This window comes from Otolemur garnettii, unplaced genomic scaffold (assembly GCF_000181295.1).
Source record: "Otolemur garnettii isolate 467f Iridium unplaced genomic scaffold, OtoGar3 scaffold00059, whole genome shotgun sequence".
NCBI lineage: Eukaryota > Metazoa > Chordata > Mammalia > Primates > Galagidae > Otolemur > Otolemur garnettii.
The window spans coordinates 1,158,964-1,181,750 of NW_003852454.1; the positions used below are offsets into that span (position 1 = coordinate 1,158,964).

Consider the following 22,787-nt stretch of genomic DNA (forward strand, 5'->3'; position numbering starts at 1 on the left):
TAAGGAGCTGGATTCTTTTTAAACAGTGGAAAATGTGCCTTTTTAGAGAAATGAGCAACAGAAATTAGTAACTGCTTTCCTTTTGTATATCACTACATAGCATGGCTTGATCTATTAAATTTGTACCAGATCAACATAATTTTCATGTAAAAAGAAACTTAATTTGTTGAAAATATTCATGAAATAGCTCAATTTCAAAAGCCAAAAACCATGTCAAAATGGTCTGCTTGTATTAGTAGTTAACATATTTCTTGAAGCAAAGCATTCCAAATTTATAATTTGTTCATTTTAAAAACTAACCTGAGATAGATGTCTAATCTGGAATTCTTTTATTTCAGATGAACTCACAAATTCATCAGAAACCAGATTGTCTTTAGAAGATCTCTTCAGGAAAGAGTTTGTGCTTCATGATCCAGAAGCCCGATGGATCAACGGTATGTGTCTACCCTTTTATACGCTGCACTTGCTTTCAGTTCTGTGTAATTGAAATGAGTGATATTTGTCACCAATATTATAATTGATGCTATTTTTCAAAGATTACATATATTATTTAATTAGAAATTGAAACGTTGGCTTTTGTGAGAGAAAGCCAGTTTCTAAAACAGAACATCATTAAAATTATCCTTCAAACATTGCTTATGATCATCAGTTGTATGACTTTAAAGATACATTACATATCTTATGTTTTTCTAGATAATTTTTCTTGGTGTAGCAGTGTAAATTTGGGGAGCCTGTATTCACATACACACACACAAACACACTCATGTGCAAGCACAAACACACACATATGTACATGCTTCAGATCTGGCAATATGATTCCTTTTTATTTCTCTCTTTGTTGCTTCTATTTAGCTTAAGTCATTCAAACTAGCAGACTCTTTGCAAAATTGAAAAGTCTTGGAAATAATATGAAAATATATTTCACTTTGTCTTTTTTCTGGCCTGTCAAAGAAAATACCTCAGCTTTCCTTAAGTCAATATCTGGGATTAAAATTAAAAAAAAAATAACCTCTTAGCAGCTCTGAGTTTGGTTTGTCTTTATCGAGTGTAATAAGGGCATATTGGATGAGCTAGTCTTAAAAAATGTGTTGGTGAAAAGATGTCGGGTTTCATTCTTTGAATATTCTACTTTGCCCAGTCACCATGGTTCGGTAGCTGGTCATCTTTACCCTTCACTTTATTTGGACATAATACCTTTGCTTATATTCAAGTCATAGAGTAAATCATTTGTATGGTAGATTAAAGGAGTTTTGCCTTTTTATCTAATAAAGACCTCTCATTTACAGACCATTCTTTCTGCCTGAATATTCTAATTAAATGTATTTATGCCTGTCAATTAAATTTTCATTTATGGAAGTTATGAAAATGATGTAATTTAACCCAGGATGGGCAAGTGCCAAATCATGCTTCTTTAGTTGGCACTAACAGTTCTTGGACAGCAGCACATACCTAAGATTTGTTTTTGAAAAAATGAATGAATGTTGTTAATTAAAGTCCAATGTCATTTTTGCCTGACTCAAGTTTCAGCTGAAATACGCTAGAAGGTGAATGTGTATCTTTTTTTTTTTTTTTTTGAGACGGAGCCTCAAGCTATCCCCCTGGGTAGAGTGCCATGGCATCGTGCTCACGGCAACCTCCAACTCCTGGGCTCAAGCGAGTCTCCTGCCTCAGCCTCCCAAGTAGCTGGGGCTACAGGCGCCCGCCACAACGCCCGGCCATTTTTTGGTTGCAGCCGTCATTGTTCTTTGGCGGGCCTGGGCTGGGGATTTGAACCTGCCACCTTAGGTGTATGTGGCTGGCGCCTTAGCTGCTTGAGCCACAGGCGCCGAGCCGTGAATGTGTATCTTATCAAAAGTCTTACATATGGGGAACACAAGATAGTGTTTTTATTAATGGATTTGTGAATTTATATTTGGATTGTTCATAGATTTGGGGCCAGCCCTATTCTTTTTGCCTTTGTGCTATGATTCTTTAACCTGTGCATGACAACGGATCACAAACCAAAGGAGACAAATAAAATCTATGTTGTTACCAAGCCTTGTCCTAATACACACATTGCCCACAAGTGCTTCTTCTAAAGTGTGATTGTAATTATGAAAATCACCTATTTACCTGGAAGCAAGTATTTCCTACTGAGGAAAATAACAAAAAGGGAAACTGTCAAAATTTGGTTTTTTTGAATATTTGTAGGCTTATGAGCCAGTAGATTTGAAATGCTCAATAATCTTCTGTGTTATTCACCATGGTTTTGGGCAAATTGTAGAAATTCATGTAGTCTTTGACTTTGGAAAGCAAGAAAAAATTACAGGCCTCATCTCTCATCTCAGGTTAGCGTGGGCTATTTAAGGAGGCATTTCCTCCTGTGTATAAGGGACACTGATATTGAAGCTCCAGAGGGCTGGACAGATATTTAAGCAGTGAACTGCATGCTGAATTAAGTCCCATTTCAACATCTAGGGCACAGATATCTTACATTTCACATGATACCAAAAGAATACATTTGCATTTAGTCATTTTAATCAGTCTTAATTTTTTTTAACTGTCATTGGTAAACTCAGTCTTGAGAAGGCATTCTGGGTCAAAGCTACAGTGTCCTTACCACATTCTAAGTAATACTGACATATATTTTTAGGAAAGAATTAGACACGAAAAGAACACACTTAACTTGAGTAAGCAAAGCCTAAGCTCTGAGAGCCTATGGTACCGCTGGAATAACCAGGGCTCACGGTCAGTGGATTGTGTGCACTCAGGGGCGTGGTGTTTCAAGTAGGAGCATGGATTTTTGCTTTTATCCTACCCAGACCTCTTTTCTGGTAATCACCAAATCCTTGACCTATTTAAGTATTCCTAAAATGGGCAGGAAATACAGAGGGAACTGTATGCTTAGGATGCGTAACCTTGGCCTCGTTATCACCATTTATGTCTAAATGTAAAACGGGAGCTTTTTCTTTATTCTCAAGAGACGTCTCAGGAGGTTTTCCCAGCGTATATGTCACTGGAAGGAGTCCCAGCTAAGCTTATTTGGAAGTTTCATTCACTTCGTAGAGGTCATCTTAGAAACTCTGAATGCTTTGCTGATCAAGGGGAAGGAGGAGGTCTAGACGGCCCTGACACACATGGGTTGGTAGTCGTGAAGCGATGTCATTCATTATGCTGGTTTTCAAATAATATATCTGAGGATGTCACTGCAGCCTTGGATGGATGCTTGTGTTCATGGTTAGCTTAACAGCTGCCTTACCCCAAATCTGGTCATATTCTGAAATCTACATTTTTATAGCATCTTCTTCCTAGCTATGTCACCTTGAAACCTGGAAATCCATCTTCTTTAAAATTATTCATCTATTCATACATTTGATGATCAATTAATCACTAAGAAAGATCTAACATTGAGTGCCTTCTATGTTAAGCTCTGTGAGATGCTTAAATGAATATTTCATATGATAGACTATAACATTAAAGTTAACCCCAGAAAACCAAGTCTTAACCAAGAAACTTATCCAAGCACCCCTAACAGGGAGCAGAGATTGCTCCAGTCCTGATGTTTAAGGAGGATAGTTACCCTCCTTCATGGTTTAACTGACATGCCATTTTCATGTCTAACACATTTATCACTTACCTCCATGACAATCTCATTTTCACAGATTTCATTACTCTTATAGGTGGAAAAACACTTCTATAGCAAAAGACAGGCTAATAAGAAAAATATATAACAAATTTATTTAATAAAATTTTTGAGTGCAATGGGAGTGTTCTGAAATGAAGATCCAAGATCCGAGGAAAGCCGTCTACTTTTATACTTAGGTCCCATGAAGCGCGGGCAGTGATATGGAAATGTGACTGGATAAGAGGATGTGATGTAATGGTGACAGACCACGTGGGGAAACCCCACAAGACCTGTGCATTCCGATTCTTCTTGGACTCTCTAAACGGCATTTTTTCCTCCCTGATATGAGGAAAGACTTCAGGTCTTAAGATCCACTAGCAGATAAAGTAGGTCAGAGAATTCCTTTATGGCCAGGCTCGCTCCTACAGAAAAGGCAGGGGAAGGTTAAAGTAATATTTTTGGGTTTTATGGCTTGATTTGGAGATGGATTCTAGTTTCTATGACCTACTGTAAGAAAAAATAATTCTGGCTTCTATTATCTGCTCCAGGGGAGATAGCGTGGGAGAAGGTCAGAGGCTGATTTTGCTTCTGAGACTTCTTGTGAGGACATCCAATCTCTTTTACTTAGTTCAAAGGACTCATCATGCAGATTGCCATACCGTAGGGTGCCATTTCTGAACCCCAACAACACTAATCCTTTTCTGTTGAATATTGCAGTAATATCTTTGTGTTTCCAGTTACCAATGTAGAGTAGTAACCTACGCAGTCACTAAAAACAGTGTGCAAGCAAATTTATTGTCGTATCCATAATCTAAAGAAGTGAACAAAAGGGACTTTAAAATAATGTTGATATTATGTGACAGCTCGCTGTTTATATTATGTAGCAGCAATTATCTTCTGTTTACATTTTCTTCTTCTTCTTCTTCTTTTTTTTGAGACAGAGTCTCACTTTGTGGTCCTCAGTAGAGTGCCGTGGCATCACAGCTCACAGCACCCTCAAACTCCTGGGCTCAAGCAGTTCTCTTGCCTCAGCCTCCCAAGTAGCTGGCACTACAAGCACCGGCCACACCACATGGTTATTGTTTTTAGAAATGAAGTCTCACTCTTGCTCAGGCTGGTCTCAAACCTGTGAGCTCAGGTGATCCGCCAGCCTCAACTTCCCAGAGTGCTGGGATTACAGGCGTGAGCCAGAGCTCCCAGCTTACCTTTTTCTTCTTATCTCTTCTAATTTTTCTCAATTCAAAATGTATTGTGATTTTTTTATAACTAATAAGGAAGAAAAATGGTCTTTCCCTTTTTAGGGTCTCAGGACTCCAATCCTTCTGGCTACTTCCTAAAATATACAACTTTCTCAGGCCTGGTTAAAAACTGCTAGTGTGCTTCTCAAAAACCACCTAAGGAGCCCTTTCTAGCAACTGAATAAACCCCAAGATCCCCCTTAGCATATCAAGCCTCTCAGCCCTTATGTTGCAGTCCCCGTCATACATGCTAGTCTAATGAATCCTGAAAGCTGTCTTCCCTCTCTCTGGGCCTTTGCCCACACTTTCTTCTTTACCTGGAGTCCCTTCCCCAGTCTGAAACGCACATGTTCTTCTGCTGGACTCCTCACGCCCAGGTGTGACTGACGCCTGGGCAATTCTTTTCCCTGCCAGCTGCGAGGAACATCACCTTGCTATAAACTCTACAGTTTGACCCTCATATAGAAATTTTTATCTAGATTACAATTGTAACTTATCTGATCTCCTTTCAAACAATACTTTTAAAACTGTTATGTTGAAGGTGGAAGTTCTGGATCCCCAACCCCAGTTAACCTGGTTCCATTACTTGGCAAAAGTAGAAAGTTCAACCGAGGCCACACAGGGATTAAAAGCAAAGTGAGCGGACACCGAAAGGTAAAACTGGAACAGAACAGAAAGCAAAGGTGACCTGCCTACGTCCCAGTATATCAAAGAGAACTTTTATTTAAGAACACAGAGAAAGCTCAGATCCCTTCCAAAGAGAGTTGGAAGTGTGTCATTGTCATGAGTGAGACACGGGAGAGAGACAAGCCGCAAGGGCAGCCTAGAGGTATAAATACCCCTTGTCTCAGTTTGAAATTGGTTATAAGATTTTCATTGGTCTCTCTGCATCTCCAGGCAGGTTCGTGCTTTTCTATTGGTCATTGCTTATTGCCCTTTTCTACTGTCATTGGAAGGTTACCTGATACCCACATTCCTTTCCTTTTTTTGGAGAGAGTTGCTGAGTTGGATCTAACTTAGCAGTGGACTGTTCCTTTGGGCCCCCCAGACTTCCTTGTTCAGAGCCCCAGGCTTTCCTCCCATCCCCCTTGAAGCCTCTCTTTGTGTTTCTTTTCATTTGCCAGCAGCTATGTTTTGTTTAAGTTTTAATTCATTTGTTTTTATTTCTAATTTGGCATGTGCAGATTTTAAAAAGACAATTAAAATAAATCTCTAGAAAATTAAGATGATAAATTGATTTTCAAATACAATCGTAAATTTTCTCTTGTATTTTTCAAAAGATCCAAAATAGCATTTAAAAATATGTAAGTGCAAACATAGGTTTAGAATAATGAAAGAATTGTCAAGTATTACTTTGAGAGTATAAATAGGCAGTTAATAAAAATAATTGCTGTTCTATGCTACTCATAACATTTTCCCGCTAAATCAGAATTAGACACATTGATGGAAATAGAGACCAATCCTATTAGATGCTCATTTACAGATTTTGAACAAAAACTGACATATTAAAATGTAAAATATTTAATATAATAAATGAACTTCCTCCCTTCTTGTTAACTAACTTGGTTTAGATTGATATTAGCAATATTTACAGGGAATAGTGCATACTACATTGATTCTATTTTCTGTTTTATTAACTCTCATAATAGTGAAGATACCAGTCTCCAAGGCTGGGATGATGATAACGTAAGGAGAAGTTTAAAGCAACTTCAGTGACCTCAGGCTATTCATTCTGAGCTTTTATCCAAAATGAATCGAGTGACACCGTATTTTTAACTTAGTCTTTAATTATTTATCAGTAGCCGGGTTCCAAAATTTATCCAGTATAGGAAATATAAATTACCTTTGCTCAAAAATAGAATACACAGGGTTAAATGCATCTGGGTCACAGTGAACAACTGCTGTGTAGAGCTAGTGTGCTCTGTGCTCACCCTGTGAGTTTGACAACCCCTGCTCACCCGTGTTAATCTGCTTATCATTGGCTTGGATCTTGCAGCAATGTCAGTTTACTATGAAAGTTTCTAATTGCTTATTCTCATTTAAACTTACCCTGTTCTAAACCAGGGGCCAACACCTCACCACTAGCTATAGTCTGCCAACCTTGCCCAGCGTAACTTTGTGCTAAGGAACAATAGACTGTGTGTTACATTTACATTGGAGTAGCCCCAGCGCTAAGCACAGTGCCTAGTCCACAGCTCATGCTCAGTAAATAATTTAGTGAATAGAGGTGGAAAAGTACTCTGTTTCTTAATATACAAAGGTAGGCTCACTCCATCCACAATCATTAAAAGGTTAATTTGGCTTCCATTTTTCATAGTGTGTGATCATATTTTTCTCTGATTATACAACATGAGTTATATACTTATCTAAAACTCCCGAGTTAAAGTGATCCTCCTGTCTGGGCCTCCCAGAGCCTAGGATTATAGGTATGGGCCACCACACCTGCCCTAAATTTGTATATGTGATGTCAGTTATTATATATCTCTTTTGGGAAAAAGTGGATGGCTGTGATAAGTAATAATAGATATGACTTTAAGTTTTATCTTTACCTCATTGGACTTTTGTGGGAGCAGGTAAGATTTTTTGCCACATGATCTTTTAATACAGATATTTAAACCTATTATCTTTTAAGTGATATATGGCAGTGCAATGTATTGAAGTACGAAAATTATTCAATTGAGGCAAGCCAAGGCCTTTCAGAAAGTTATTTAAGTTTTCTATGGTTCAGTTTCTTCATCTGAACTTGGGATAATAATTTCATAGTTAGAGGCATAGTGAAAAGAGAGTAAAAATAAGTAAAATGTGATTATAAAGAGAAGTTTTAAAAAGGGAGAGAAAATAAAACACATAAATAGAAAGCAAAGCTCTGTAGCCTTCTAGGTCTTCAAGTGGTAGAGACTCATTTAACTGATTGCAGAGATGCTCAGGAGACCTGACATGTCTTATAAATGCTCCCAGCAGTCTCCTCCTCATGAATTACATCCAGGATGTTGAAGAGGTACTGAAAAGTCCTTGGCATACTTTTATGAAAAACAAAAACACATTGTTATGTTATCAATAATATTTGTGATAATTAGGGAACTCATAAGTAGAAAAATCAAACAACTGAATCTGTTCTGTTATCGTTTGTTTGGCACTGCTTTATCATCCTAGGATTTTTGTTCATCAACTTAATTTGTTGATAAAAAGTTCACCAAAGTGGCAGAAGCTGTTGGATTTCTTAGTGCACAGGGAGCTATTAATAACTTCATATTACTAACCTCCCTTTTCCGTATACTCAGCTCTGAGTCACAATTATCTTATTTTTTATTTTGTGACCCAAACTTTTATGTTTTTATAATCATCCACAAACCAATACTTAAATAAGGTAGATAGAGTTGAATCAATCTGTGAGGCTCTTGAATATGCATATTTGTATTGCAATGTAATTTGTAAGAACAAAATATTGGGTAAGTGCTAAATATATACAATTAAGTAAATGGTTAAATGCATCATTTACATCTATTTGGTGGAATACTAGACAGGCAATAAAATTGATCTTTTTAAATGATTAAAATTTAATTAAAATGTTTTGATAAATTAGAAAAGTAATGACATTAGAACATAGAATAAAATATTAAGTAAAAAGAAGTGGAGCACAGACTTACATACACAAAATATTAACAGCTGCACCACATACCTGTACATAGTTGCAGATGCATAGAAAATCATTCCAGGATTAAGTATGTCATTGAAAGTTACTATGTTTGCAGCAAGTATGCTGTTACATTTATAACTAAAGAGTTACTAAAATTCTTATTAAAATGTGAGGAGTGTCAAGGATGGCTGGTGGTGAGCAGGGATCACAGCTGGAAAAGACGTGAAAGGGAGCACCAGAAATAGACTCTCCTCAGCAGCAGGCTTGAAGAGCTCCCCCAATCTTGTATGTTAGGGTGAAAGACAGTGCTCCTTCCTTTCCAAGGACCCACTAGGGAGTGAGGTACAGAAAGGAGAGTGAGCTGGTTACTAACCCTGGAAGGATGAGAATCTCCTCAGTGCAGCAAGTGGCTTTCCATTTAAGTGACCCAGGTCCTCACAGCAGCAGCTCCACTCCCACGGCTCCCAACAGATGGAGACAGAACAATCCCTACAGTTTATCACCATCTTTTTCCTTCCACAATGAAGTGCTATTGAAAATGTGACATCCTTTCCTAGTTCTTAGCTCAGAATACTGAAAATTAGGTTAAGAACGTAATTTTTTATAATTTAGAGTGACCTTTCATGAAGCAAAGATAAGTCCCTTACAAAACTTTCAGAAGTACATACAAAGGTATACCATTAAACACATAAGCTTCTCTCTGAATGACCAAAAATGTTTTCTTTATTGCTGTTTTATTTGTTAAATTATGATTTTACTAAAGTATAAATTAAATTCTTGCTACATTAAAACTGTTTGAAATAACAAACCTCATACAATGACAATCTACATACCAGCTGCATGTATTTGAACTTTTGTTTGAAATTCAAATCTAAACAGCTTTTGTCAAGGAATTTTTTTTTAAGATTCAGGTTTGTCTTAAAATGACAGTATTTATACTAAACAAGAAAATAGCATACAGAAAAGGATTTGCTCATAAAATCCAATGTTAACATTTAGGGGGGAAAAGTATTCAGAAAAATAAAGAGAGTGAGACTCTATGTCAAAAAATAAGACTAGTTGGACTTGTCTTTGCAGAATAGACGAAGTTCAGTCTTAATTTAGAGGGCAGATGAGCCTGGGGGTGGGAAAAGAAGAATGAAGTGTTATGACAGAGTCCCAGGAATTAGTGTGGAATGTAAAGTTCGCTAAAGAAAATGCTCTGTGTTTTTGTGAATGAAATAGTTAATGAAGTCCATCAAATCGGTATTGGCATTTAACCGATTGGAACATATTTGACTATTTTACTCTAATTATTAACAGTGTCACCCTTTTATTAGTTTATAATTTGAAACAGAAGAGTTTGAAGTTGCTCTGATGGTTATTAGCTATTTTATTTCAGAGTTGAAGTGGGAGATAACAGTAATGGAATTTTTACTTGACATATGTGTAGTATGATAGAACTTACATACACATTTCTACTTTTGGGACATTTCTACATATGATGTTTATTTGTTCTTTTGTGAAATGCATTGTTTGTGAAGCATGGTGGGCCTTATTTTTGTTTTGTTGCTGATTAAGTTGAGACACAGAGAGGATTTCTTTACCTCTCTCAGATGCATTTGGTTATAAGCTCTGCCTAGAAGTCAGGCCTTTCATGATAATGGTAAAACAATACTATAGTAAGAAAATGCCTAAAGTGACTTTAATATTAACATAAAAATAATATTTGATATTGACATAAAAATAATATTTATTGTAACATAAAAATAATGTTTACATATCAATATTTAAAGACTTAAAGCAAAGACTTTACATGAAAATAAGGGTATAGGTAAGGTGACCAGATGTCCTGCTTTTGAACAATTTGTCTCATATCCTGTGGCGTTTTTAAAAAGTCCCGATTGGCTCAGCTCCTGTGGCTCAAGTGGCTAAGGCGCCAGCCATGTACACCCAAGGTGGCAGGTTCGAATCCCGCCCGGGCTGCCAAACAACAATGACAGCTGCAACCAAAAAAAAAATAGCCGGGTGTTGTGGCGGGCGCCTGTGGTCCCAGCTACTTGGGAGGCTGAGGCAGGAGACTTGCTTGAGCCCAGGAGTTGGAGATTGCTGTGAGCTGTGAAGCCACAGCACTCTACCCAGGGGAACAGCTGGAGGCTCCTATCTCAATAAATAAATAAATAAATAAAAAGTCCCGATTTTTGGAAAGAATGCATGACAAGCTAGGGAACAGTGGGAGAATGGAAAGGGAATATACAGTTTTCAGCTGCTGAAAAGGTTAATGTAACTCCATGTGGGAATGAAGAGGTTAATGTATCTTCATTTGGAAATGAAAAGGCTAATGTAAACTCCCTACTCCCCTCCTGGGCAAGGTATCAGAAGGAGACTGGCTCCCTCCCTTGCTTCTAGGCAAGGACAATTAGCTCAGGAGCCAAACTGTCTGGAACAAACAAGTAGCCCCTCCCCTTCTAGAGTAAGGTGACCAGACGTCTGACTTTTGGGAAAACAGTCCCAATTTTTAACAATTTGTCCTGCTTCCTGCGGCATTTTAAAAAAGCCTTAATTTTTGGAAAGAATGCATGACAAGCTAGGGAACACGGGAGAACAGGAAGGGAATATACTGTTTTTAGCTGCCATGTGGCTATTTTGCCAGGATATGCATTTCATATTATTTTTGTTAATTTTATAAAGTTAAACTTTAATAATAACAAGTAATTGTTGGGAACTGATTATTGAGAACTACTTATCAAAGTTTGCATTTTTGTCAGCTGCCCCCCATGGTGTCCCGCTTTACCAATGTTAAAATCTGGTCACCTTAGTATAGGACAATTTCCTTTGTAATCATATTTGAATACTTTAATTCAATTAGAAAGTTTATTTGATTTAAAAAATATTATTTTTATATCATTGATTTTAAATGTAGAAAAAGAAGTCATTGCATCTATTTATAACAAATTTCAATTAAGAACAGATTTTTATATTAATATTTTAGTTCAACTTGCTTTACTTGAGTTATGTTTGTGCGTATATGTGTGTGTATGAAGAGCTGATTTTATTTTATCAGATTGTTCTTGAAATCCATTTGATGGGGCCACCGAGATCTTTGGATAATATGCTGGTTCTGAACCTTCCTAATGCTGCAACCCTTTAATACAGTTCCTCATGTTGTGATGACACCTAACCATAAAATTGTTTTCATTGCTACTTCCCAACTGTAATTTTGCTACTATTATGAATTGTAATGTAAATATCTGATATGCAGGATGGTCTTAGGCACCCCCTGTGAAAGGGTCATTCCACCCCCAAAGGGGTCGCAATCCCCAGGTTGAGAACTGCTGGGATAATACATGAGCAACTATTTCAGCCCATTAGTTTATACTGAATGAACAAGTATTAAGCATGTATATTCCAAAAAGTCTTTACCTGGGAAAATTGCTAGAAATAATATTTTTATCATTAAATAGCTAAGATTATCTATGGTAAGTTATTTCCAGGCAAGCACCTGAAATGTTCTCATCACAGCAGTTTGGTTCATCTGTGTCTACAGAGGCACACACAAGTAGATCTAATAGACCTAATCCTTTCAGTACAGTCTACTATTTTATTTTTGTTCTTACTGAAAATTAAACACTATAATTTACACATTGCTATGCAAAACATGAAGAAGTTGTACTATCTTTCGTGAATTCATTATTGAATTAAGTTGTACTGCTTTCATGAATTCATTATTAATGCTAATGATAAAAGTTATGTTTGGGGGGCATCTAATGGTATCCAGGCACTATGCTATGCATTTTTAATTTGTTATAGTTAATGTTTGTCATCCTCTAAATCAGATGTAGATATGCTCATTTTATAAATTAAGAATTTGAATTTAAAGCAAATATACAACTTCTTTAAGGTCACAAGCCAGATAACGTCAGTATCAGAATATAAGTTGATATAGTCCATTGTTAACTGCAGGTGAAGATTATTGCTGTGATCAAATATAGGTTCTGGGAAAGAATATTAAGGGATAGACAAACAAAGAGCAAATGATTTTGAGATACAACATTAAGCTAGGTTATATAGCTAGTACAGCAGAAAGTGAAACTTTTATCAATTTACACAAGAATTATTAAATGAGCATCTGAATAAGACACTCAAAAAACTGAAATTTAAAACTCAGCCTGCAGACTTAGGAAGGTAAAAGACTAGACAGAGGTATTGCCTGTCTTCTCCACAGACTGCAACCAGAATAATAAGTAAATCCTCACATTCTGAATACATCTTCTAGAAGAGAATAGAAGGATTCATCAGGGAAGCAAAAGGAAGCTCCAGAAGTGGGTAAGGAGAGGATTCATGGCAACTTGCTAGACAGGGGCTGCCCAGCAATCACGAGAAACTCCTGAACCCCCTCAGGGTTCCTTGCTCCAATATGAGCACTTATGATCTTGGCTACAAAAGAACTCCCCAAGTCATGTAATTATGAGGCCTAACATAGGGAGCTGGTTGAAGATTTCACAGAGACATTGTTCCAGAAAGGAAATGCACGTGAAATCCACAGGCATCCAAGCTTAGAGCGCTTAGAGCACTTATGCACTTCAAGCCTAGATACCAGGAAACCGTGGACACGCTTGCTGTTCCCGTGTGGCTTCAAAGAGGGAGAGAGGAACCCAAGCATTCCCATGAAAATGTCTCCACCACTCCGCTGTGGGCTGTGTTTGAGACTGAGATGTGAGCAGATGGCATTTACCCAAGTTTCTCCCCCATACTGCCTGGCTGAGTGGGAACCCAGCCTTGCGAGTCCAAGGTGCCATTTTCTGAGCTAGACATTGGATGGAGCCTCCCCTTTGGGCTGAGTTTGGGCTCGAATTGGCTGCAGTCCCCTCCTGGCCAGGGAGCAGCAGGGAAACCAGGCTTTCCAGCGCACCTCTGGAATAGTGTCCATGGTGCTTCATCAGGCACTGTGGGAACAAGCCTCAAGTAAGCTGCACTCCCCACAGTTCCAGCCAGTGTAGCCTGTGTGAGAAGGGCCTCACCTGCTCTGGCCACCGGTTCAGAGCACTATTTCAGGAGTATGAAGCTGGGCAGCACCTCACCCTGGGGCTGGGTTCAGTCTGATGCAGCTGTAGCCCCATCCAATTGAGAAGGGCCAGGGAGCCCAAGCTCTCCTGCCTACTCCTAGGACAATTCCCAGTGTCCTACTACAGGCTGCAGTGTGACTGAGAAACAAGTGGATAACACTCCACCCAGCCTCCTGCTGCCTGATAAGCCTGGAAGAGGCTCCACCCTCTGGGCACAACCATGTGGTGCTATTTTGAGGATTTAAAGGGGAGCAGCCCAGGAAGAGATGTGGAGATGGGGCCCTCCCCTCCTTCATCCTCCTAACCCTGTAGACAGTTATTAATGCAACCAAGCATGAGTTTTTGGCACACATGAGCTGCAGGACAACCAGTTCTGGGCTGATGGGGACGCTGGGAGAGGGTACCTTCCCAGCAGAAATTCATTCATTTTGCCCAGGTGGGTATTGCTCATTTTGCTCCCTCTTCAGATGGGCAGCTGTCTAAACCTGGGAATGTCAGCCCCTGGGTGTGAACCTTGCTGTATCCACAGTCAATGCTCCCTAGCACACACTCAGACCACAACAGCCTTAGGTGACTGGTGGGTCCTAGAGGAACTGTGGGTCTCCCAGAGCTTCGGCAATTTAGGGAAGGCTAAGTCAGCTGAGAGAAGACAGCAGCATGCAAAGGGCCTGGTAGGACAAGTGTTACCAGAGCACCAGCTCTCTCAATTCAGACCCATCTCTTCCTCCTCCCCAGCCTGCCACTGTCAAGGCAACCAAAGCTGTATCCACCTGAGACTGATGGAGTTTCCACATGGAAAGAATAGCCCAAGGCACATGGAAGTAGCTGCCGGCTTCTGACTGAGCACTTATCACACCCAGGATTCCACAAAGTTTGGAGGATACTCAGTTCCTCCCCCCCACCCCCCGAAAGCCATAGTAATTATTTTAATGTTCTCTCTCCAAGTGCCATGCTTCCTCTAGGATGAGCTCCACTGGGACAACCACACCTCCCTGCTAGAGCACTGGAGCCACATCCTACTGCAATTATGGTAGCCCTGCACATAGCAGGGTTGAGCTGCCCCTAACACCTCTGCTTCAGCTGGCTAGGGTAGGAGCTGGAAGTTTGTATGCTTTTGTGTCCCCAAAAGACAGAGACCTCTGCCATTGCTGAGAAAGGGTGGTATGGGCTGCGTGTGAGTCCCATAGTTACCTAATTGACTAATTTCATCAAGAGGGGCCCACCTCTCCTGATCTAGGCTCAAAATGCATCCATCCTTCTCCTATCTGAGCTTTCTTCTGGAGTAGGACATCACCCACTACTCACTATCACAGCAAATGCCTGTGATAAGTCAGAGATACTTAAAGGCAAACTTGCTAGCCTGGTCCTGGTCTGGTGCTCCTGGGAATCAAGCTTACCATGGAAAGGCCTGGTATCTCAGGCCCACCACTGCTGGTACCTAAGCATTCTCCCAGTGGTCTGAGGTCCACCTGACCCATATCTCCAGCAACACCACAGTGTTGACCTACTTTCATGAGCTGAATGGCAATTTTCCTCTCCCTGTCTACACTGGGCAGCAGAGTTCTCAGCTGAGGAAAATAAGTGATCTGTAAAGGTATCTTTTGAGCTGAGGAAAGTGTTTCCAGGTGAGAAAAGATCAGCATAAGAACTCTGGCAATAAAAAATAATAAGTTTTCTTGATAGTTCCACAGGTTCATACTATCTCTCCAGCTGTAGACTCTAACCAATAGGAAATTTTGAAATGCTAGATATAGAATTCAAAATATGGACTAAACTAAGCTTGGTAGGATCAATGAGAAAATTAAAAACTAACACAAAAAAATGAAAAGAAATGCAGAAACCAAATGAAAAATTTACTAAAGAGATAAATAATAAAAAAAAAATAAAACCCAGAACTACTGGAAATGAAAGAAATTTAGAAAATTTCAAAATACACTGGAATGTCTTAACAGGAAGCTAAAGAAAACAGAAGAGAGGATTTTCAGTCTGGAAAACAAATTTTCTCAGTCAGTGAAAAAGAAAGAAAATAGATTAAAGAAAAATAAACAAAATCTGTGAGAAACAGGGGATTATGGAAAAGGCCCCGAAGTAAGACCCATAGGTATTCCTGAGGGAAAAGAAAACAAAGCCAAAGCATGGAGAATCCATTTGAGAAAATGGTGGAGAAAACTTCCCTGGTCTTGCTAGAGATTTAGATATCCTGATACAGAAAGGTCAGTGAGCGCCTGGAAGAGTGACAAAGTACACAGTCCTCAGTCTGACCAATGTCAAAGTGAAGGAGAAAGGGAGATAAAAGCATCAAATAATTTACAAAGGAAACCCCATCAGATGAACAGCAGACTTCTCAATAGAAACTTTATAAACCAAAAGGGATTGGGGTCCACGTTCAGTTTTCTTAAACAGAATTAATTGTCAGTAGAGAATTTTGTATCCTCAAAACTAACTTTCAAAATAGAAATAGAATTAAACTCTTTCCCAGAAAAGCAAACACCAAGGGGGATTTGTCCCCAGTAGACCTGTGTCTCCATTGACATTTACTTGGTCTACTATGTTTTGCACAGTCAGGGGACACTTCTGATGCACCATCTGATGAATTTTTGCAAAGTTTTTATCTGTTCTGCTCAGTACTGGCCACTCCAATCTCTCTTCAATCAGCGATGCTTTCTCCCTTCAGAAAAATGTTTAATCTATATGTACACTGCCGTTTTATTCATGGCATTATCCCTGTAACTTGGACTAATATGTCCTGAATTTCACTTTCACTCTTGCTAAGTTTAATAAGAATTTATAAATGTTTGTTCATTGCTCTAGTTCAAGTTCTGAGAATCTCACAAAGGCACACGAAGTACACAACAATAATGAACACCACTCAGCAAGGCATGCGCCGCAATGTGAACACAGCTGTGGGGCACTGATGTACCAAGGTTATGAAACCTTACTGAGCTGTCTGTACAGTGATGCCAACGTAAGCACCTGATGGGAAGTTTGTGAACTTAACGTTGGGCCTTGTATACAAAAATTAACTCAAGATGAATAAAAGACTTAAATTTAAGACCTTCAACCTTAAAAATTCTCAGAAAAAAGCCCAGGAAATGCCATTCTTGACATTGTCCTGATTAAAGAATTTATGACTAAGATCCTAAGAGCAAATACAGAACAAAGGAAATAAATGGGACTTCCTTAAGGTAAAAAGCTTCTGCACAGCAGGTGATACAACCAACAGAGTTAGCACACAACCTATAGAATGGGAGAAAGTATTCAGAAGCTGTACATCTGATAAAGGCCTAATATCCAGGATCTATAAAGAACTCAAGCAAATCAGTGAGATAAAAAAAAGCAACCCCATCATTAAATGGGCAAAACATGAGCAGACTTTTCAAAAGAGAAACAAATGGCAAAAAAATATGAAAAAATGTTTAACATTGCTAATCATTAGAAAAATGCAAATGAAGACCAGTGTGAGACACCACCTTCCCCCTGTCAGAATGACCATTATTAAAATGTCAAAAAGCAATAGATTCTAGATGGATGTGGTGAAAGGGGAATATTGTCCACTGTTGGTGGGAATGTAAATGAGTACAATCTGTAGAAATTAGATTTCTTAAAGAACTAAAAGTAGATCTCCCATTTGATCCAGCAATCCCACTCCTGGGGAACAACTGAAAGAAAAATAAGTTATTTTATAAAAAGGATGCCTGCACCTGCTTGTTTATCACAGTACAATTCACAATTGCAAAGATATGGAACCAACTTAAGTTCCACGAAGTGATGACTAGATGAAACATACTGTGTACACACATACATACACTCATAATGGAATACTACTCAGCCATCAAAAATGAGGTGCTGTCTTTTGCTGAAACTTTGATGGAGTCATTTTCTAAGTGTCATTATTCTAAGTGAAGTAATCTAGGAACAGAGAATCAAATGCTATACTCATCCATGGAAGTTAAGCAATTAAGCATGCATAGTCATACAGAGTGACTTAATAGACATTGAAGCCTCAGGAAAGGGTGGGAGGGGATGAAAGATGGAAGGTTACTTGTTCAGTACAATGTACACTAATCAGGTTACAGACATGTTAGAAGCCTAGATTCCTTCACTATGCAATTCAGTTATACAATAAAAAATCACTTATATACACCCAAATTTATTTACATAAGAAATGAATAAATAATTAGAAAAATAAAACAGTGTGCATAGAAAATAGAGTATTAATATTGGATTTAGGGAACCTGGCTGAATAAGTGGATATCCTCCTGGGGCAAAATTCGTTACCTCTTCCGACCCCGTTTCCTTTATCTGGATGATTACGGGGTTTGAGTGAATAACACATGAGGTCTCTCCAGTTCTCTTATTTTAGAATTATTCAAAACTGGATGTCCTGACACAGTCAGCCCTAGACAATACCAGTGTGGCTGGAGGTTGCTTATTCCAGACTTAGCATCACCTGGCTGAAGTGGACATGTTATTATTTTCAGTAGTGCTATTAATATTAGTGTTTTATATTCTCTGCAGTCACTCTCAAAACTTGAGTCAACTCTTTTTACAACTTCTAGGGGACTTGCCAAATGATGTAAATCAATGATGCTGTTACATAAGATGCCAAGATTTTTTTTATCATCACAATAGGCTTAATGTCCTGGGAACCATATGGATGATCAATTTGAGACTAATTATCAATGTTTTATGAATTTTGTTTTATTCAAGTGTACAAATATAAGTGTTGAATACCCATGAAAAACTAAAAAAGCAAATACAATTGGAAAAGAGGAAAAGTAGAGAAGTTATTGAGATGTAGTCAGGAGGAGAGCTCTAGGTTAATTATGGTTAATTTCTAGAATTGTGCTGGTTCTGAATTACATAGTTTATTATTAAAACTGTATGCAAAGGATGGTGTATAGACTAGAATTCCTGAGTTACGGTTGAAGAGAGTGAGACCTAGAGAAACAGAGAATCAGAGATATTATCAGGCTCAGCACTGGATTTGAGAGTCCAACTTATGAACAAGGAATTTGACTCATCATGCAGATGATGATGAGATGAAGTCTCCTTCTCTAGCCCAGACTAGAGTGCCATGCCGTGCCATCAGCCTAGCTCACAGCAACCTCAGACTCCTGAGTAGCTAGGATTGCATGCATCTGCTACAACACCTGGCTAATTTTTCTACTTTTAGTAGAGATGGGTCTTGCTCATACTCAGGCTGGTCTCATCCTCCTGAGCTCAAGCAATCCTCTTGCCTTGGCCTCCCAGAGTAAGGATTACCCATGTGAATCAACCACACTGGCCACGATGCAAACTTTAGAACGAACCAAAATGGAAGTTATCGAGGATAGATATCTACCCCACCTAATCATATTTGGCAGCTGTGCATGACAACTCAGGCCTGTAATAATAGCACCCTGGGAGGCCAAGGTGGTAGGATCTCTGGAGGTCGCGAGTTGGAAATCAGACTAAGCAAAGTAAGATCCCATTTCTACTAAAAATATAAATTAGCCTGGTGTGGTGGCAGGTTTCTATAGTTCCAGCTACTCAGGAGGATGGCTGGAGCCCAAGAGTTGGAGAGTTTAGGTTGCTGTGAGACAGGTTGAGGCCCCAGCAGTGTAGCCTAGTTGTCAGAGGTGGAGTCTGTCTCAAAAAAACAAACAAAAAAAAGATGTTTGGCAAGTAAAGTTTCACAACCTCTGCTTAGGCTGGGGTAGAAAAAATGAGTTCTCCATTCCTGCTCATATTAGAGACAGATTAGGTAAGCAGATGATAAGGTTCATTAATGGGATTCATATAATTGATGCATAAATGTAAAAAATAAATGACCTCTAGGTCCAACTTTCAAACTAAGATTTTTACTAGTTTTTTTTTTTTTTAGACAGAGTCTCACTATGCTGCCCTTGGTATAGTGCTATGACGTCATAGCTCACAGCAACCTCAAACTCTTGGGCTTAAGCAATTCTCTTGCCTCAGCCTTCCAAGTAGATTTTTAACATTTTATCTCCATGTCAACATAAAAGGTATTTAAGCTACAATTGGTAAAGTGGTCTAAGTCATTTCCTAGGGACTGCTAGGAAATGTCAGTTTCACAGAAGTTTCTCTGTTCTCAGTTCTACACAAGAAACCTCCAGTATGTGATGTAAAGTTCTTTTTTCATTGGTTTGACTGGCCATATGGAGTTGCTAAAAAATCAGTTAAGCACTCATCTCCTTTTGTACCATCAGTTGATGACATCTTGGTAATAGTCTTTTGTGTGTGACTTCCCAAGACCAGTTGTAATGAGTTTGAACATTAATGAGTTTGAACAGGGTTGCACACCCACGTCATTAACCTGGCATGTGCTTGCAAACGACCTCTGAAAGCAGGTAGTTTGCACCTATTTCGTTTTGACAATAGTTAGGTTGTAAGTGAAGTTATACAGGGTGTCTCGTGTGAAATTTTAAATTGCACACGTACGTCATGGACACCCTGTTTTCCTCCTCTTTCCTTGGAATTTGAATGCTTGTTTGGTTTTCCACCATTACCAGTATTGCCAATTGTTTGATATATCCTCTGTCACCCTACGTCAATAAAAAATTTTGTTTTTACATTCCAATCCTTAGCTTATAATTCCCCTATCATTCCATTATACTCAAAAGATTTTAAAATATGAACTCTTTCTTTTAGAAAAGTGATTAAGGCTTTGTGGAGCATAAGGGTTGCTTATTCTCCTCGGGATTATGATAAAGGGGAATCAGGGCTCTGAATACTTCACCTGTATTGCTTTCCGAAGCCAGCTACCAGGGCGTCTGACAGGTGAGGGTTCCAGAAATCAGAGCTTTAGTTCTGTACCTGGGAGACATGGTGGGCAAGATACTTGACTTCAGCAAGTGGTCGCGTTGAGACCGAGAGGATAATTCTGTTATGCCTTTCTTCCAAACTCAATGTAATCATCACAAGGCCTATGGGTTTTTAAATTTTTAAACCACTTAAAGATTTTGACTTGATTCTTATTGAATGGGAATTGATTTTCATTTCTTAAGACTCTATGGCTTTAGGTAAAATCAACCAGTATTTCTGGGCGTTACTTTTGTCAAAGCACCAGAGAGATAATCAAAGTTATTTATTGGATGTTGAGTATGTGCCCAGCACTGGGTCAGTAACATTTGGCTACCAGCAACTCTATGAATTATGTTTATTGTTTTCACTTTGCAGCTGAGGAAACTGAGCTGAAAGAGTTTTCAGCACTTTTCCAGGCTCGCGGACTCACAAGCAGTGGGCTGGAAGTCCACGCTTTAGGTCATTCTAGGCAGAGGAATGAAAATAGTTCTAAAAGCTTCCTTACACAGGTCAAAGTAAAAGGTAGGGAATGAAGCATTTGCTATTTCAGCTTTTTTTTCTTTTAAATTTAGCCACTATGTCCAATAGCCTGTATGTTCTCCCCTTCCTTCCTGTCTACTTTGAAATCCCAACCGCGGCTGTCACTTTGAGGGGCTGCAGCCGCACTTCCTACTCTGCTCAAGTTTTACTGTTGAAAGACCCTGTAACTCACCCATGGGCATAAAAGCCCTGGTTTCTGCTTTCATGCCAGTGCATTATCTTACTGCACTACTGCCTTTCACTCTCCAAGACTTGCCATGCCAAGGAGCAGTGCTCAACCTTCTGGTAAAAGGCACTGTTGCTTCTGTCCCTCTTTCCCCACCCAGGCCTTTTTGCACGATGATAAGCTTGCCTGAAACACACATTCTTTTCCACACCAAAAGAGAATTTTTGCTTTTCCTGGTGAAACACCAGTTCTTCTCTATAGCCAATCATGACTTCCCATGGCCTCTCTCTCTTTCTCTCTCTCTCTCTTTCTCTCTCTCTCTCTTTTTAATCAATGACCTGCATGGTTTTCATGCCTGCCATTTTGGGAAGAAACTCTTTTATACTCGGTTTTCTTTATACATTTTTGTCTATGCATTTTCAGCATCACACACACACAGTGCCTAGTATGTCCTTATGTAGTTACTTTAGCAAATAATTTAGTACTTAGATGTGACAGACCATGATTTTAATGGAAAATAGACTCAATTTCGAAGGTAAATTTGAAAAAGCCTCCTTAAAATTTCAGATGATACAGGGGGTGGCCATAAAGTTTGTGTGCAGTTTTGAACATGTAAGTGATAGAGATTATTATTTCTTTTTTCAAAACTTAAAAAGAAAAACTCCTAACACTTGTTTTTTAGAATCTTTCACAACTCTGGATATTATCTCTAATGCTTTTCGTTAATTGATGAGATAAATTGATAGCCCATGCTTGTTAAATATTTATGTTTCTTGAATACTAATTTGTAAGCAACATTATGAGAACAAAATATTCTTAAGATAGCCACAATTGAAATTATATTCAATAGCAGTGATCACATATTTTAATAGCAGGAATCTCGAGAAGAAAATAACTGTTGACGTGGATAGTTGGAGACTATAAAGGAATGAGACACTAAGGAAATGAAGGCATAAGCCACACTCTTGAAGCTTTTTAAAAATATGAATATTAGCCAGATTGAAGAATAAAGTTATTTCCAAATTTTTCTTAAAAAAAAAAAAAGAAAAGAAAAAGTTCTTTAGTTCGTTGAGTGAAACAAAAAGAACTCAATTATTGTGCCTCGCACTATCAGAGGGTAATGTGATGGTTAATGGTCTTACTTCTCAGTCAAGTTACCTATAAGAGTAACATTGTTCTTCCACAATTGTTGAGGTGAGTTCTGAGGAATAGAAACATATATTTATCTTTCAATCCCTGAAATATTTACTTGTGATGGAACTGTATCCAGGCAAAACAAATCCCTGAACTAGACTGTGCTCGCACACAGCAGAGTGTTGGGGGTTTCCTGAGGGCCCCCAGGCCAGTGGGGCAGGTGGATTTTTTGAAGCCCACCATTACCCAACTACAAATATATCATTGCAGAAAACAAATACAAACATGGAGACTTTGAAAATAGGAACAATTTGGACTCTCACAGAGGAAAATTTTCAAATTTGGGGGTAGGTTGGCTCTTTATAGCCACACTGGATTCCAAGAGCTAAAAGAGACTGTGGTTATCAGGGAGGGATGATCCAGGTGTCAGGTACCAAATACAGAAATTCCTTAGAACATACCATTGCTTCATGAGCCATCATGGCGCTTCCATGTTCAGAAATTTATTTTCTCCTTTTTCTCTTTCTTTTTGTTTCTGAGACTGGGTTTCTTTATATTAAGCCATTTTTTCCCTTGGTTTTCTAAATATCTCAGTATAATGGCAATTAATTCTAGA

At 38.7% G+C, this 22,787-nt stretch overlaps 1 protein-coding gene across 7 annotated transcripts in view; it reads left to right on the top strand.

The window, feature by feature from the left end:
• Nucleotides 1–22,787, top strand: part of DPP10 (dipeptidyl peptidase like 10) — a 1,381,219-nt gene that overhangs the window by 871,331 nt on the left and 487,101 nt on the right. For 6 of the 7 annotated variants that reach the window (XM_003792626.2, XM_023514792.1, XM_023514795.1 and 3 more), the window contains one exon: nt 339–434. The exons of the other annotated variant lie outside the window; for it this stretch is intronic. In XM_003792626.2, coding sequence (XP_003792674.1) covers nt 339–434 — 96 coding nt within the window. The remainder of the gene's footprint in view (nt 1–338; nt 435–22,787) is intronic. 7 annotated transcript variants of the gene reach the window in all.